The 17,074-nt window shown below is 37.9% G+C and overlaps 1 protein-coding gene across 1 annotated transcript in view; it reads left to right on the forward strand.

The window, feature by feature from the left end:
- The window catches only part of DDX10 (DEAD-box helicase 10), a 203,854-nt gene that overhangs the window by 43,888 nt on the left and 142,892 nt on the right, over positions 1-17,074 (forward strand). The window contains exons 11-13 of the mRNA XM_060770991.2: positions 4,627-4,714; positions 12,931-13,019; positions 16,603-17,023. Coding sequence (XP_060626974.2) covers positions 4,627-4,714; positions 12,931-13,019; positions 16,603-17,023 — 598 coding nt within the window. The remainder of the gene's footprint in view (positions 1-4,626; positions 4,715-12,930; positions 13,020-16,602; positions 17,024-17,074) is intronic.

Below are 17,074 nucleotides of genomic sequence, written 5' to 3' on the forward strand. Positions count from 1 at the left end.
CATGTAGAAGGTCCCAGATTAATGTTTGTATCTCCATGAAGTATAGTGGAAGACTTCAACCTGAAGTGGTAAAAGTAGATGCCCGTCAGGAAGACATTTACATAGTTGGGTGAAGCGGTTGTCTGATTTGATACAAGCATGTCTTGTAGAGAAGATCTCAATAGGGTTTCCAAAAGGCAAGTCTTCAGTGTCCTCTTATTTAACTGCTTCCTTTGGAACAGAAGCAGAATATAAGAAGTCTCCAAGTAATGGTTCTGTGAGTTTGCTCTTAAGTTGAATTTGTATGTAAGTTGGAACAGGTACATTTTAAGTGTAGCTCCAGCCAAACACACACACACACACACACACAAGCTTTGGATAGCATAGGGAAGGGCTAAACCCCCCTGTGGTGCTTGTTTTGCTGTCTGTGCCCATGTTCAGAAGATTTCACCTCACTTTCTGCCACTGTGATCATTGGCTTTTGAAAAAATTGTTTGATTATGGAAACAAGAATTGGTGATAAAACTTCAGTGGAGACACGTTTTCTCCGTGATAACTCTTCCAGGGGTGAATTTCCCTTTTGAAGGGCAGATTTCTCTCACTTCCTTTGTCTCAACCTGTTCTCAGCTATGAGATGTTTGTAAGTTGGATGTTTGTGACTCGGGGACTGCCTGTAATCTATATGGAAGAGGATATAAATTGACTTGATTTACAGGGTTTAAGTAGGATTCAGAACTCTGTTTTGTGCAGCATTCTACATTCAAAGCACATCTTGAAATGCAGAGAGCTTTGTGATGGAAATACCCTAAAGTAGTGGTTCTCAACCTGTGTTTCCCCAGATGTTTTGGCCTTCAATTCCCAGAAATCCTAACAGTTAGTAAACTGGCTGAGATTTCTGGGAGTTGTAGGCCAAAACACCTGGGGACCCACAGGTTGAGAACCACTGCCCTATAGGTACCAGAACCTTTCTAATCTTGGAAGCTAAGTAAGGAACAGGCCTGTTTAGTACTGGGATGAGAGACTCCCAATGAATGTCAGGTGCTGCAACTGCATTTCAGAGGAAGGAACTGATGAAGCCATCTCTTTTGCCTAAGTAATCCCTGTGAAATTCACAGACTCACCATACATCAACAGGCAACTTGAAGGCACATACATTTCTGAAAACTAGGAGCCAGTAATGGGGGATTGGGGAGCAAAACAACTTACTGAGTGAGGAATATGCTTGTTTTCCACATGGTTGCAGCTGAATAGGAAGCCTTTAAAGCAGTGGTTCCCAACCTGTGGGTCCCCAGATGTTTTGGCCTTCAACTTCCAGAAATCCTAACAGTTGGTAAACTGGCTTTAAAGCAATCGAAGGAGCTTATGACTTTGGAGTCCCCATGTCAGTTTTTGTGGCTGCCATACTATTGTTGAAATATCTCAACATTCCACTGACATAAAAGCAACATTTTTGAAACCAGGTGTGGGGAGTGTCCACCTTGATTTCAAGCAGAATATTCATTTCCACCCCAAAGCTGCAGCAATGAATTTGGAGCTGGTGCAGAGAAGGGGAAGCCTCAGTGGGTTCAGAGAGAGGGAATAAAAGCAGAATTTCCCTTGAAGTTGCTTTATAGCCTTTTATTTTGAGGATAGCCGAAAACAAGTCTGGATGGTTTGAGCCATTGTGGTGCAATAGAACAAGAAGATGTTCTTATTTATACCTCTAGGAGCCAGGTGTGGTTTGAGCATTAGACTAAAATTCAAATTCCTACTAAATTATGGAAACTTAGTTAGGGATCTTGAACAAGTCACTTTCAGTCATGAAGATAGGCAACTCTTGCTAAGAAAACCTTGTGATAGGTTCTCCTTTAAGTTGCCGTAAGCTGGAAAAGACTTGAAAGCATACAATAGTGACCGCAAATCTCACCACATGGAACAGCGATTCACTAAGCCATGCATCCCCATTTCAAGCCCTGTTAACATATGCAAATCCATAAAAAACGACTGAACGAAGCAGGAGTGCCTTCATTTTCGATCCTTTTATGTCTTTTTCCAGGAATTTCCCTTTTTCACTTTATGTTATGAAGAAAACGGTGGCCTTTTCTTTAAAAGAGAGTAGATACCACTCTTTTGTAGCCAGCTTGTTCTCTCAATATGCTTTTGCCTAACTTTAAAACATGACTTATTGTCTTATCCAGAGCATGTGAAAAGAGTAATATCCTTTGACTGCTTTCTTTCTGATAGTTTTCCAAATTCTGAAATCATCGCTTCTGCTGCCCATGTCAGTCAATAGTGTTTCCTTCTCTCTACCTAAACCTATATTTTTTTCAAAAAGATTCATAGGATTTGCCCTGCAGTCTTTGTATTACTTTGTGCCTTTCCTCCCCCCCCCCCCCCCAACTTGTCAATATTCCTTTGAGCTATCTGATGCCCATAATTCAAAAGCAGCATTCTAGTCAGGGTATATTGAGGCTGAATGAATTGCCATTACAATTTTGTAGGCTTTGACAACCATTCTCCAGCTGATAAAACTTAAAAATGAATTGGCTTTTCCAGCTGTAACATCATGTTTCTAGATCGGTTTTGATTTGTTTACACGCCGTGCAGCTTCTGCATCTTTCTGTTGCCTGACCAGTTCTTTTTTCTCTTGCATAGTTTTTTTTCTTCTTTTCCTATTTTCATTACATTTCTTCTTGTTGAATTCTTATGTGGATGAGTACTTTCTCCGTTCCCCAACTGATATGAGAGTACAAGAGGACGGCTGCTTGAAAGGGAAATGTGTCTCTTCAGTATGGCATATCAAACCAAGAAATTTGTACCAAATTCAATGTACAGATAATTATTCTTGAATGAAGCAAATTCATTTTATTTCCTTTAACCCACTCACTCATTCTCTCTCACACACACTCTTTTCCTTCTGTAAGGAAGCTCATAAGGGGACATACAGTTTGTGAAGTCTTAGGAAGCTTTGGGACTGGTCGCAGTTATGGGGCTGCTAATGGTTAAAGGAGTTCAATGTGTTTCAAGGCAGATTCATGGTTAGATTGGTGAGAGGTAAATCCGAAAGGGAATATAAGGGACTTTGTATGGTTCCTCAATAAAATACCTTGTTTTGGTGGAGGAGATGACTTAAATATGAAAGTTTTGAAAGGCTTGGTATGTCCCTATTGACCTGTAGGATTGTTGACCCAACATGAACCTATCATGGGGATTTTTTGGCAATATATATGCTTTGGGTCCAACCTATCTTTGAGACTGCATCTCTTTTTATGGACTGGCATGGGTGCTGAGATCAACAGGGGAGGCCCACCTCTTGGTCCCACCATCATCTCAAGTGCGGTTGGTGGGGATGAGAGACAGGGCCTTCTCTGTGGTGGCCCCCGGCTCTGGAATACCCTCCCAAAAGGAATTAGATTCGGCCCCACCCTTCAATACTTCTGTTCCAACCTGAAAACATGGATGTTCAGACAAAACTTTGATCTTGAGTAGGCAGAATGGGCCCATATGAAGCTGACACTTGGCACCTGTGAATTACCAGCAGTTAGTTTTGTCTACTGTTGTTTTAAAATTGTATTGTTCTGATTTTATGCTAACGTGTTGATGGGGGGGGGGGGGGGGTGTTGTTATAATTTTATGTGACTTGTTTTATTGGCTATATGTTATATGCGCACCCTGGAGTGCTTTGTAAGCCACCCCAGGTCTCTTAGGGGAAATGGTGGCAGGATATAAATAAAGTATTATTATTATTATTATTATTATTATTACTACTACTTGTTCTTTGCCATCTTCTGTGGCTGAGGGTGTGTGACTTGGTCAAGGTATTCAGAAGGCTGAGCAGGAATTTGGAGCTTTTGGAGTCCAGTGTTCAAATCACATTGATTCTCATGATATAAATCACATAATATAAAAATATTGTTGTATAGTAATAGGCTTCTACTATAAGTTTATAATTTGTATCAGTCACTTTGATTATATGACTAGTGGCCATTTTTCTGTGGGTTCTAGTGGGTTCAGTGGCAATAAATATCATGTTAACATACATAGATACTGTAGAGATAATATAACAATTATATCATTTGTTGTTTTCACTTTTGTTGAGATTGTATGTCCTTAACTCCAGCGAATGTGGGGGCTGACTCTGTTTGGGCCAGAGTGCCATAAGAATGTGAACTGTTGAAATGCCTCTGGCTCTGAAACTTCCCAGGGAGAATTTTATTTAAGTACTAACACAGAGATAGATTCACACAATCTTATACAGTTCCCTTGTGAGAGATACTGTGTCAATGTAAAATATCATTGGTGTATATTTTGCTCCCTTGTCAGTGTGAGATCAATTTCCTACCTTTCTGTGTGTTCAAGAGGCAATTTAATGTTAATTGTGTGGCTTTGCCTTGAAAAATGGTTGCCCTTTTTCCTAGTCTAAACTGTTCTGTGGGAAAAAGACCCGAGTTTCTGTTTGCTTTCCTTACATTATTCATTTCAAAAGAATGGGCTTCATGCCTGACATAATTTCAGCTGCAGTCGTATTCAGAGGGACGGTATTTTTTATCCCTATTAAAATAACACTGGGGAATGGGAGGGACTTTACAGGGTTTTGTAATCCTTCTGGATGAGATAACAATGAGAAAATATGTTTTTTCCCCTCCCCCAAACCCATGCCTGAATCAGAGTCAACCCTGAGAAGCTGGTAAACATCCAGAAGAAGTTGCAGTCCTTTTTGGCACAAGATCAAGAACTGAAAGAGAGAGCACAGCGGGTGAGTTGTCTAGAGGTGGAGCTTTGTTTGAGTTCAGGCTGCTCTTAACATGAAAGTATCAAATTAAATTTCTGGTAGAGCTGTGAAAACCGGTGTGTAACATTACCTGAAACCCTGGAACACTACCGCCAAGCAGTGTGGATAGCATTGGACTCTTGACTTAATATTTGGCTTGGTATTTAGTAAATTCCTTTGTTGATGTTTCATTGCTGATGCAAGGATATAATACATATACAGGTTGAGCATCCTTATCTGGTAATCAGAAATCTACTTGAGTTTCCACATTTATAGTTTGACTTGAGTGAATGTCATTATTCACAGATTTGATTTGAAATATTCTCACTAGGAATCTCTAGATCCTCTAGTGTTGATTCTATAATCAACTTCCTCCAGTCATGCTGGAAGTCATAGACATTACTAGAAAGATGCTCCCTCAGGTTTAAACACAAGGCAACCTCTGTATTTGAGGTTTTTCACTTTCACAGGACTTCTGTGGCTCTAACCACAGAGAACGTGAGTATAGTGATCCCTTTGTTTTATGGTGGTTCCATGCAAAAATTGTTAAAACTATTATTTAAAATTATCTTCATTCTGTGTGTATAAGATGTGTAAAAGGGTAAAGGTAAAGGTTTCCCCTTGACATTAAGTTTAATCGTGTCCAACTCTGGGGCTGGTGCTCATCTCAATTTCTAAGATGAAGAGCTGGTGTTGTCCGTAGATGCCTCCAAGGTCATGTGGCCAGCATGACTGCATAGAGTGACATTACCTTTCTTCTGAAGCAGTACCTGCTGATTTATTCACAAGCTCGGGCTAACAGTGGGAGCTTGCCCTGCTTCCTGGATTTGCATTGCCAACCTTTCCGTCAGCAAGTTCATCAGCTCAGCGCTTTAACCTGCTGTACATATCCATAAGATGTGTATATACAGTTCATGTTTAGGCTTGGGTTCCATCTCGAAGATATCTTGTTATGTATTTATATGCAAATATAACTATTCCCAAATATGAAAAAAATCTAAAACCCAAAAGACTTTTGGTACCAGGCTTTTTGAATAAAGGATGCACAGCCAGTATTGTAAATATGGTGTCTCTTATAAAATAAGCAATTCTATTTATTGAGATTGAAGAGTTGTTCTCAGGCTTCTGCCAAGGTGACATGTAGTATCTTTCTTTTTCTAAAAAATCTGTTTTGTAGAATTAAAATTATCGCGGAGGTCCTGAACCTCATAGCTGCAGTGACTCCATCAGTCATCTTGGTAATACAGCTGCTGCTTTTTCCAGGCAGCTGGGAAAGGCAAGTCAATAGCTCTAAATGTGTTCTTCTGGGAATTAATTCTCCACTGATAATATCTTTTGTGCACATGTTTGTTTGTGTAGAATATTTATAACATGTCCTTCTGGACCAAATCATGAGGCAGTGAACAAGGAACTGATATGAAAATAAAAGCAATACAGCATTATAATACGACTTGAAAGCACAAAAATCCCTAAAACACAATCAATACACTGCAGAATAATTCAGCTGGTGTTTTTTTATTTTAAAAAACAGAAGCACAGCAATAAAATATCAATTAAAGTCCAGGATTACCAACCTGCCATAATTAAAATGACTAAATGAGTAGGTTTTCAAAGATTTCAATACCACAGCTGAGAGAGGATGGGCAAATGCACATCCCTTGGGAAGGGTTGTATAACAGTCACAATTTAGAAAGCCTTGACTTTATCCCAGTTTTGAATGCCTTATTAGCACCACTAAATTTTATTCACTGAAGCCAGGATTATGTAAGGATTATATAAGAAAGGGTAGTGTTTACTCCCATTGGCTCTGTCTTATTGGAATTTACCTGTAAGACTGAATGTTGAACAGAAGATGCGAATGAAGCCGTAGGCTTGAGATAACAACATATTTGTGCTGCTTCTCTCGGATCCTTTCTGCTGTTGCAGCTATACTACTGAAATTAGTGTGGTTGTGATTAAAAAAGGAAACTGCTTTATCTTTAAAGAAGGCTCTTGTGCATTAAAATGAGATGTACTAAAAGCCAGTTGGTGCCTCTGAGAGGTTTCTATGTGTCTTGTGCCAATAGAGAAATACTTTCTTTAAAGACGAAACGAAGTAGTGCTTTGCTCAAGTGAGTTTCATGGCTGAATGGGAATTTGAACCTGAGCCTCCCAAATCCTAGTACCACACTTTTAAATTCTATGTCATGTTGGCTCTGTAAAGGTAATGTAACATGCCCGAGGTATAACAATAGAACAATCACATATTTAGAGAAATAACATTATCTGCCTCTACTCCCTGATCTTGGAAACTAGGATAATGATACCTGACATTCAGAAACATTAGCTAGGGTCAGGGCAGCTTACACATGTAAAATAATAATACATTTGTCCTTCTGGTTAGTGCCAGATTAGTCACTGGAATGAAAGCCCTGTATTTGTGGCCTTATTATAATTTAATAAGGGTGACAGGTGCTTCCTTCTCAATGCAATCTATCTGAGATTCCGCTTCAACCTGGAGTCCCTGGCTACATTTTGTATGAAATTGGACTTGTGGTTTGGTTGTTATTTTTTGCCAGCTTGGATAGATTCAGTGAACATTGGAAAAGCACATCAGAAAGCAGTAATGGAAGGGAACAGAATGGACTACTTTGGCTTATACCTGGAAAAATTGCAATAAACTTTCTTCCTCCATTTTCTAACACCTTTTTTCAATTGATTTTTCAAAACACCAGTAAAAAGAAAGATAAAATTTAATTGAGTGGAGTGAAATAATCTTAAGAGTTTCGAGATAGAGCTAGAATGAGTTCAATCAAGAGCTGTTGTCACAGCTGACAAATCTAGTTATGAACATGATCAGTAAATCCTATTTTATTGAAATATTTAAGATCCATTTTTATTGCTGCGTGGTGCCAGTGTGAATTTCCCATCTGTTCTTCCTTACTGTAGAGTAAAGCTGGTGGTCAGTTTCAAAATGCCTATTAAAAAGGCTAAAATTGTTATCCTGGTGTATCACTAGAACAGTGGTTCCCAACCTTTTTTTGGCCAGGGACCACTTAGTTAGGGACCACTTGACTAGAGACCACTTTGACCAGGGACCTTTTTTGACGAGGGACCACTTTGGCCAGAGACTACTCTCCAACATTAGTACCAAAAGGGTTATAAATCAGTTTTTGGTCAACTTTGTATTTGGATTCAGAAAATTGCATTGGATAGACCACATCAGCTGTAGTTTCTGATACAGAACATATGCCATCTAGTAGTCGCCATCTGCTTGCCCACAGAAAACCATATTTAATAAGCCATATTTTAGTTCTTGTGGACCACTCGTGATTCTCAACCTATAGGTCCCTAGATGTTTTGGCCTTCAACTCCCAGAAATCCTAATAGCTAGCAAACTGGCCGGGACTTCTGGGAGTTGTAAGCCAAAACACCTGGGGACCACAGGTTGAGAATCACCGACTTAGACTATAATGTTGGCGCCTTCTTAATTCTTATGTTTTAGAGAGCATATAATATATTCAGCCTTCTCTGCCCACCCCCAGCTTTCTGGAACTGCACCTATATATCACCATTTTCACTTTTGTACGTGTTTAGCCTGTCTCAAGGCTATTGAGGACTTGGAAGGGCAAGTAGAAATAAAATAGAAATAAAGTAGGTATAAAATCCTAAAATCAAAAGGCGCTACACATTAGAATGACCAGTAAAAATGCTGAGTGCTGCAGCATCTGCCAGGCAGGGCAGGCTCTGTTGACATTGCAGATACTGTATCCAAGGTCCTTCAGTGCAAAGTTATATTATTGAATATTGAAGTCGGGTATCTCCATGCCATTTCCCGTTTCTATGTATGGTTGTGAAAGTTGGACACTGAAGAGCATCAACTCATTTGAAATGTGATGTACCGATACCTAAGATTGCCAAAAGACAAATTGATAGGTCCAAGGACTATTCAAAAACAAAAACATGGCTCTGAGACTGCAAGATCTGAGCAGGACTTTTGATGAAGTTGCCATCATAAAGTGACCATAAATAGAAGGTAACTTGATAAAAATTAACGACAACGATCCTTATTCTGGTATTATAGCAAATAGTGAAAGTACACATGGAGATTAGCATGCTAATCCTATCGTCTTTCATATTATTCTTACCTTCTTCTCTACACATGATCGGGTATGGTTAACTGATCATTTAGAGAGCTTTCATGCATCGAGAAGACATCTGCAGTCTTTTCTCCAGATCATTATGGAGACTAATAATAGGAAACTAGCATGTCTCTTTCCTCTTGTGTTTACATTTTCTACATTATGAATTGTATAAATACGGTTTTAGCTCCATAAAAATAACCTAGATGGCCAAGTTATTCAAGGCTATTGATGAATCTGTTTGCATCTGCTCCAAGAACGGCTTCCTTTCCTTGATTAGGAATGATTACTTTTTTTGTCTCCATGTAGATAGTAAGTAGAGATTTCAGCGAGGAGATGTTTCTTTGATCTCTTTTGCACTCCTCCAACTGTGTTAAAGAGGTGCAGTATGACATTTGTGGCACTCCATATGGAAGTAACATTTTTTACGTTCATCTCAAATGTTTCTCCTGCACATGAGTAGATTGCTTCATTTATTGTCTTCCTTTGGATCTGTTCTGTCTGTGGGAGCCTTTGATATTAAAGTTGTCTATATCCATCACTTTGTCATCAAACCCTGAGGCACAGTTAGAGATATTGCAAAAGAATAGACAAATTGAATCTTGGATTCAATCAAGTTTTATTGCCTGGTTATAGCAGGCATGTTTTTTAAAAAAAAACAAACAAAAAAACGTTGTGTTTGTGTGCTTAAACAAAGAGAGTGTCAAAGTAACCTAGCTCCTCCCCAAATTGCAGCTGTGCAACATTTTGTTTACAATACCACTACACTGAATGTGATCCATGTTTAATACAAATATTTTCAATAAAAATTGGGTTTTAAGGTTTATTGAAAAATTTTGAAATTGCAATCACATCAAAATGTAATCTTTAAATCAGGGGTGGGGAAAGTACAGTCCATGAGTCAAGTGTGTGCACAGCCCCTCCTTTGTGGCCCCTTGCTGCCCGTCCTCTGCTCCTTAGATCTCCCAAAGCCCCAGTTTTCCCTCAAAATACAATATAGGAAGTGATGTTCTCCCCCCACAAAATATGAAATCTAACCAAAGAAACAACAGAAAAATTAAGAAAATAAAAACTGAAAGTAGAGTTCCAGACACTTCTACAGTTGAGTTTTAGCCAACAGTGTGCAATCCAAGTTCTGAAAGGGAAAATATTTTCCTCTGCCACAATTGTCTATCTAGTAAATGGAATTAATATGTGCAAACAGAGGTCTTTTTCTAGTTTTTGTTACCGAAGTTCTATACAGATTGAAGAGGAAAATTTATAAACAAGCATAGGCTCTACCTCTGAGCCATAGAACTGTCAAGACTATAGCAGTGGTTCCCAACCTTTGGTCTCCCAGTGTTTTGGACTTCTGCTGATACAATTCCTAATATCTAGTAAGCTGGTTGGGACTTCTGAGAGTTGAAGCCAGAACACCTGGAGGACCAAAAATTGGAAATCACTGGACTACAGGAACACTTCATTATTTGTACAGGTGAAATATTAGAACTGCATAAGAACATAATTTTTGGTTATTTAAATAAGGTTTGTATTTTACCATTTATCTGATTGACATGAGCAAGCAGATGGTATATAGTTTGAGTATTCCTTATCTGGAAGTCCAAAATCTGAAGTACTTCAAAATCCAAAATTATCCTTATTGGGTCCTGAAATAGTGACAACTTTGCATTCTAATGGCTCCATTTACACAAGCTTTGTTTCATGCACAACATTATTTAAATGTGTATAAAATTACTTTCAGGCTTTGTGTATAGGATCTGTATGAAACAAATGATTTTTGTGTTTAGACTTGGGTCCCTCCTCCAAAATATCTCGTTATGTATATGCAAGTACTTCAAAGTCTGAATAAATTCCAAATCTGGACTATTCCTGTTGCCAAGCATTTCAGATAAAGAGTTGCTCACCCTGTATTCTGGTGAGAGAGAAGGGTGGCATAAAAGTTAGAAATTATTCTTCCCTCCTCTATCTTGATGGTTAACTGAAGAGGAAGGATGGTCCTCTGAAAACCAGTAGGAAAAAGCAGTGGGATGGGTGAGAGTGTAGGGGTGGCTTCAGCCTCTCCTGATTAAGACAAACTCTCCTCACGCAAATTTTGTGGAGTTGGATTTTGTGATATTGCCAAGAATTTGGTTTGTGGGTTTGTGCCATCTGACTAGGCTTTCCACATCCATTTGAAATATTCAGCAAACTCTACAAGACCATTCTCTTTCTAGACTGCAATTCCTATAATCTGCAATTGAGCACAAACTTTCCGACTTTTGTTGGAGATAATGAAAATTATAGTTCACTAACTGAGCAGATACTGATTTATTTGAAGATAAGGATTTTCATTTAGTTACTTGACCTCCTCTCCTGATGTTGGGCTGTTTTTCCCAAAAAGAGCCATCTGACTTGCTTATAAATTTACACTTATGTAGAAGACGAGTAAGTGAAATGTGTAGCTCAGTCATTTTTGCAGATTTGCTTAAGATTCTGCCTCAGTCCATTAGTCTGGGGCAAAATAATGCTATAGAAGCAGTTGTTTTCAGCTAACTGTAAATCCGTTTGTTTTGGCCACACACCAGGCAGTGAAATTGTTAATGGCATCCCTGTTATGTGTCAGGAGACTGGAAAATACCAATGGCTTATTTTATGTAGAGCTAATGTTACAATATCAATGGTTAATGCGATTTTTTAATGCAGCTGTTAGACATACATGCCATGCTCAGTGAAAGATTTGTGCTACTCTTGCAGTATTTATTGCATGGTATCCTTCTCATTACATGGCCCTGTTATGAACAGGCTGTAAGAACAAGCAGAAAGTCACTGATGAGTTATATAAAATCAAAACCGCAAAATTGGACTGGACCAACAGACGTGCAGAATGCAAACAAAAAGCCTACTTTACTGCAGGAGTTTTGCATATTTTAGGTCATGGTATATATTTGTGTATACATCTCCACAAAGGTATTGCAGTGTATTATAAACAAGTTCATTTTTAGATGTTTTGAAAGACTGGAAACCATATTATATGGTAATAGATGTTCAGGAATGTGTTTTGGAAAGCAAGAGTCCAAACGAAAATGGCATACACGACCCAGTAAATATATCTGTAAAAGTATTTCTCTTTCCCAAACAAAAATTACAGAACAGTGCTGTGGAAACATAAAGCAACATGATTTAACGAATTATACACTTGAGCTACCAGCCAAACGAAAGGGCATGCTGGTCGCAGCAGGTTATTCAGTTTTATAGAAGTGATTTTCCAGTGTTTTATTGTAGGCTGGATAACATGAAACTCCAAGCAAAATGTGTTACTATATTTTTGTTGTTGTTGCTTCTAAGGATAGGTTTTAAGGGCAAAAGTCTGCTGTACAACAAATTCTATTAGTAGTTTAAAATGGATTGTCAAACAGCTTCAATTTTAAGAAATAATAGAAGAGAAACAGTTATTTTGAAAAGCAAAGGAAAAAACATGTTATAAGACCAATGGGTATGAAAAGTGGATGGTAAACTAAAATAAGTAGAAACATTAAAAATGGTATATGAAAAATGCATAATACACTTGGTCTTCCATATTTGTATGTTAAGCATTCATGGATTTGATTGTTTATGGATTGCTATATTTGCCACCAAAATATGTTCTCTCTAGGCATTCTTTTAGGTTAATTTTTTGCAATTTTTATTTCCCGAGAAGGTTGAATTCCTAGTGTACATATGTTGAAGGCTGAGCATACATATGTAGTGAAATAGATGTAGATATTTTAAGATCAACAGTGTAATTTACACCTTCAGCTCATTGTTTCTCCTCTACATATGTACTCTTTTTCTATAGCTGTTCCTAAGCATGTTTTTGCTACACATTTTTTAAAAGTAGAAGAAAAGTGTGTTTTATTCTTAATTTACCCGTGGGGTAATTTTGCTCCCCAAACCTGCCTTCAACTTATACATGAGTTTAAGTTATGCATGAGTATGTACAATAATTTTTTTGTTGAAATTCAGTTCAGTTGATACAGCTTCAAAATGTTGAATGATTCATTTTTAGAGATAAGAATATGTCTCTTTTTCTGCTGTTCAAACAAGTTTCTCTCATTTTTTTAGTGTTTTGTATCCTATCTACGATCTGTCTACCTAATGAAGAACAAAGAAGTGTTTGATGTTTTCAAGTTACCCATAGCTGAATATGCCCTGTAAGTGCTATAAGCTCTGATAATTGCAAAAGATAAGTGCTAAAATTTGGTTTTCTGTTGCTACTTTTGAACTACACAAACCGATTGTTGCTCAGTGTTAAATACTAGAAATAGTAACATTATTTTTAAAATCTGAAGTATGCAAAGAAATGCCTATAATGCATATGCATTTCTTTATTATATTTACTGGACTGTAAATAACATTAGTATATCAAGACATAACTATCACACGCTTCTGCACTGATGCATCTAGGATTCCTTAGGAATATATACACAGTGATGGGTGAAAAATCCTACTTTTGCAATCATTTGTACCCTTGAGATAGGTATGCTTTTTGTTAAAAAATCGAGACAATCTTGCTGTAGAAGATGACATATTTGGATGATCACAGCTTCTTTGTTGATGTAAAAATGGCCATATATTTGTAGTGTCAACACATCTGTTGCATTCTGCTGAGATGTAAACTTGTTTGCAAAACTTACAGGAACTAGACATACAATCTAGCAGAATTTGTGAATGGCAATGCAAATTCTATACATAAAAAGGAGTGAGGAGAGTTTTGATTATGTGCATCAAGAATGAGGTGGCCTGGAGTATTGCTTCGTAAACAGTAGGTCCCAACCTCAAATGAGGGGTAGCCTTAACTTAATATTGGGATCACAAAAAAATTGGCAACAGTAAAAGTTACCTAGTGTCTGTTTTAGACATTAGCACAAATTTTATAGCAATAGCATGCAGTATTTACTCTGCAGAAAATACTTCAGCTGTATTTCATAAAGAGGAAAATCAGCCTGTTTAGCAAACCTTGCAAATGCTGGCTTATTATCAGTAAATGTTTGATTTTTATACCTTTTAATATATCTATATACCTGGGGTCACATTCAAATTTCTCAAGTGGAAAGGGATGGCAAGTGGAAATGTTTAAGAAGCCTTAGTCTAAAGTGGCCAAAAGAGTTTATAGTTCAGAGTCCCCTTCCACGTAACTGTATAAAATCCCACATCTGTTTTGAACTGGATTATATAACAGTGTAGACTTAGATAACCCAGTTCAAAGCAGATATTGTGGATTATCTGCCTGATATTCTGGGTTATATGTCTGTGTGGAAGGGCTCTGAGATGTTTTCAGAACAGAACATTCCTGCATGGATTCATAAAGAAAGGTGCATCGATTCCCTGCATGTTTTTGCCATATAGTTAACCATCTATAGCAACAAATAGTATATCCATGGATTTGACCAAGCATGACTTGAAAATATTCCCTCACTCCATATATGTGTGTGTGTGTGTGTATAAAAGCAAAGCTTGATTTTGCAATTTTATATATGGAACACAATTTTACTATGACATTGAATGTAATGGAATGGATTATGGTATCCATAGGGAGTTCTGGAACTACATCCCACTAAATACCAAAGATGTACTGTAATTATTCCCTGCTCATTTTGTGCAGGGATTGCTGTAGTAATTAGAGTATCAGGAATTTTAATATACTGAACTGTAGAACATCAACATGCATTTGATCCTTAGGACCTCATCACACTAGAGAATGAATCCACTTTAAATCCGGTTGTTGCCTCTTGCCAAATTCTGGGGTTTGTAGTTTGTAGGAGTCTTTCACAGCCTCACTAAACGACAAACCCCAGAATTCTGCAAGAGGAAGAAACCCAATTTAAAGTGGATTCATTCTCTAGTGTGATGAAGTATTTAATCCTTAGTAATTTTCGTCAGTGTTATTGTCCCCAGCAGCTGACACCCATTTACATTTCTGTGTATATCACCTCAACCCCAGAACACAGATCTCACCTGCATTTTGAGGACAATAATGCTAGGTGAGGTTTGCTGTTATATAAGCAATAGTTGCTTCATTTAATATGATTGCAGCCATTTTTAAGTTTCAAGCTCAGTCCTTGGGGAAACAGGGGGTGCAGCTTCATAGCAAAAGCCTTCTATTTTTGCTTTTAGCTAAGCCAAAAACTGTCTCGTTCACTGGGGCACCGAAATACCATAATATAACCAACACTATTAGGAGAAGAAATTCAAATTATTTAATCAACTCAGCTTTACATTTAAAGGCCTTTTCCACAATCGTTATCAAAACTGCTTCTTTGCTGAAAACTTACTGTTCTACATACAGTTGCTATTAAAAAGAAAATCTTTCTCCAAATTTAAATCCTGTAGTTTCATCCCAGAATATTAATGTGGATCTTTATATTGCCATTAACATATCTGCAGCGAGGCTGAGAATGCAGATTTGGAGCACTGAAATTGTTTTAACCCCCCTTCTTTTGTTCAAAGAACATTTGTCAACCATTTTGAGCCAGAGGGGTTAAAGGACTCTGAACTGTCAAGAAGGAAAAATTATGACTGCATTAGAAAGCATTTCAGTACAATACAATATCCAAGAAACAATTTGTTTTCAGTGAAGCTGCATTACATTTTTGTCCTTCAAAATGATATCTATTTTTATGACATTTACACCAAATCAGGCTTTAAAAAAAGCAGAACTGCTAGGAACAGATTTTAGATGTGCCTGTCTCTGGATACTGCATCCATGGATTCCACTATCCACACCTTGAAAACAGTAACAAAAATCCCAACACCAAACATTGATTTTGCTATTTTATAAAGATGGCACCATGCCGTTTAAGAGGTTTATCTGAAGATTAATAGTGGTGTAAAAATCTTCATCCAAATTTAAACCCTGTAGTTTCATCCCAGAATATTAATGTGAATCCTTATATTGTCATCTGAACAGGATTGTAAACTTTGTGGATTTTTCAGTTTCACTTTAATTGCTAGGATTAACCTGCTATTTCTCTACTTTCAATATCCGAAAGCTTGTTTTTCATTTGCAATCTATCCTGAACAGAAAGAGTTTGGTAACATTTATCAGAGCTCTGATGATCTACTCCCATCAACTCTAATCATGATGTCAAAAGATGCTGGACTGCAACTCCTGTATTCCTCATCATTTGACATCATGATTAGAATTGATGGGAGTTGTGATACAGTAACAACTGGAAGGCTGTAGTTTGTTTTTTTAGTCAGAATAGTAGGGTATAAAATTAGAAACAAAACTTGTGGATACAATGTCTGACTTTAAAATGTCCTTTAACCTTTCTCCAACCTCAGAGGCACATTGCCTTGCAATTCCCATTATCCCCAGTTCACATGGTGGATAATCAAAAGTGATGGTTGTTCAGTATATTTAGTTCAGTATGGCCCTCAGTGATAATGAGTTTGATGCCTCTGGTCTAAACTGTTGTTCCTTTGATGTCTGCTTAGTAATGGGAGCAAATCCAAAATATAGCTAGTGGCCAGGAGCAGCAGAAGCACCCAAAAAGGCCAAGAGAGGGGAATGTGGATGCAGGTTGTGCATGGCTCAGTCCTGAGGTAAAGGCTTGTATCAAATCAGTAAGTTCCAGAATTGGAGTCCCATCAACCAGGTCGAGGTGGAAATCAGTGAAGAAGATCCCCTGAGTTGCTCTTAAAAAATAAAATTACACAGGGTGATTTCTATGCATTCCAATAGATAGCTTTTAAAGCAGAAAGCCTGTTCTGATCTGCTTTCCTGATTTTCAGCTCCCTAGGTCTTGCAGTGGCGCCTCGTGTAAGATTTCTTCAAAAGGTTCAGAAGAAAATGCTTGAGAACGAACCGAAGAAAGAAGGCTCTTTTCAAAGGACAGAACAGCCAGAAGAAGGTGCACATTTTTCTGTAAGCAATGAAGATGTAGAGAAGTTCAGGGCACTCGGAACTGAAAAGGCAGTGTCGAGAGGAGAGGAGATAAAAGAGCTGTCTGGCAGAAACAGTGAAACTGAGGATGACACATCAGTGGGTACGTCTGAGATAGAAGAAGAGCCTGCAGTGGTCAAGGGTTCAAAAGCTGAATGCTTGAAGTTCTTTGAAGAGGATGAGGAGGACGACGATGACTCTAAAAACCTTGATGTACTGACTGTAAAACGGTGGAACGTCTTTGACACAGAACCAGACACTGTTGTCTCAGTAAGTTTTTTTTAATGATGGATTTTTGTTCAATATCTGTTCTTTTCCTTC

The sequence above is a fragment of the Anolis sagrei genome, chromosome 3, assembly GCF_037176765.1.
Source record: "Anolis sagrei isolate rAnoSag1 chromosome 3, rAnoSag1.mat, whole genome shotgun sequence".
NCBI lineage: Eukaryota > Metazoa > Chordata > Lepidosauria > Squamata > Dactyloidae > Anolis > Anolis sagrei.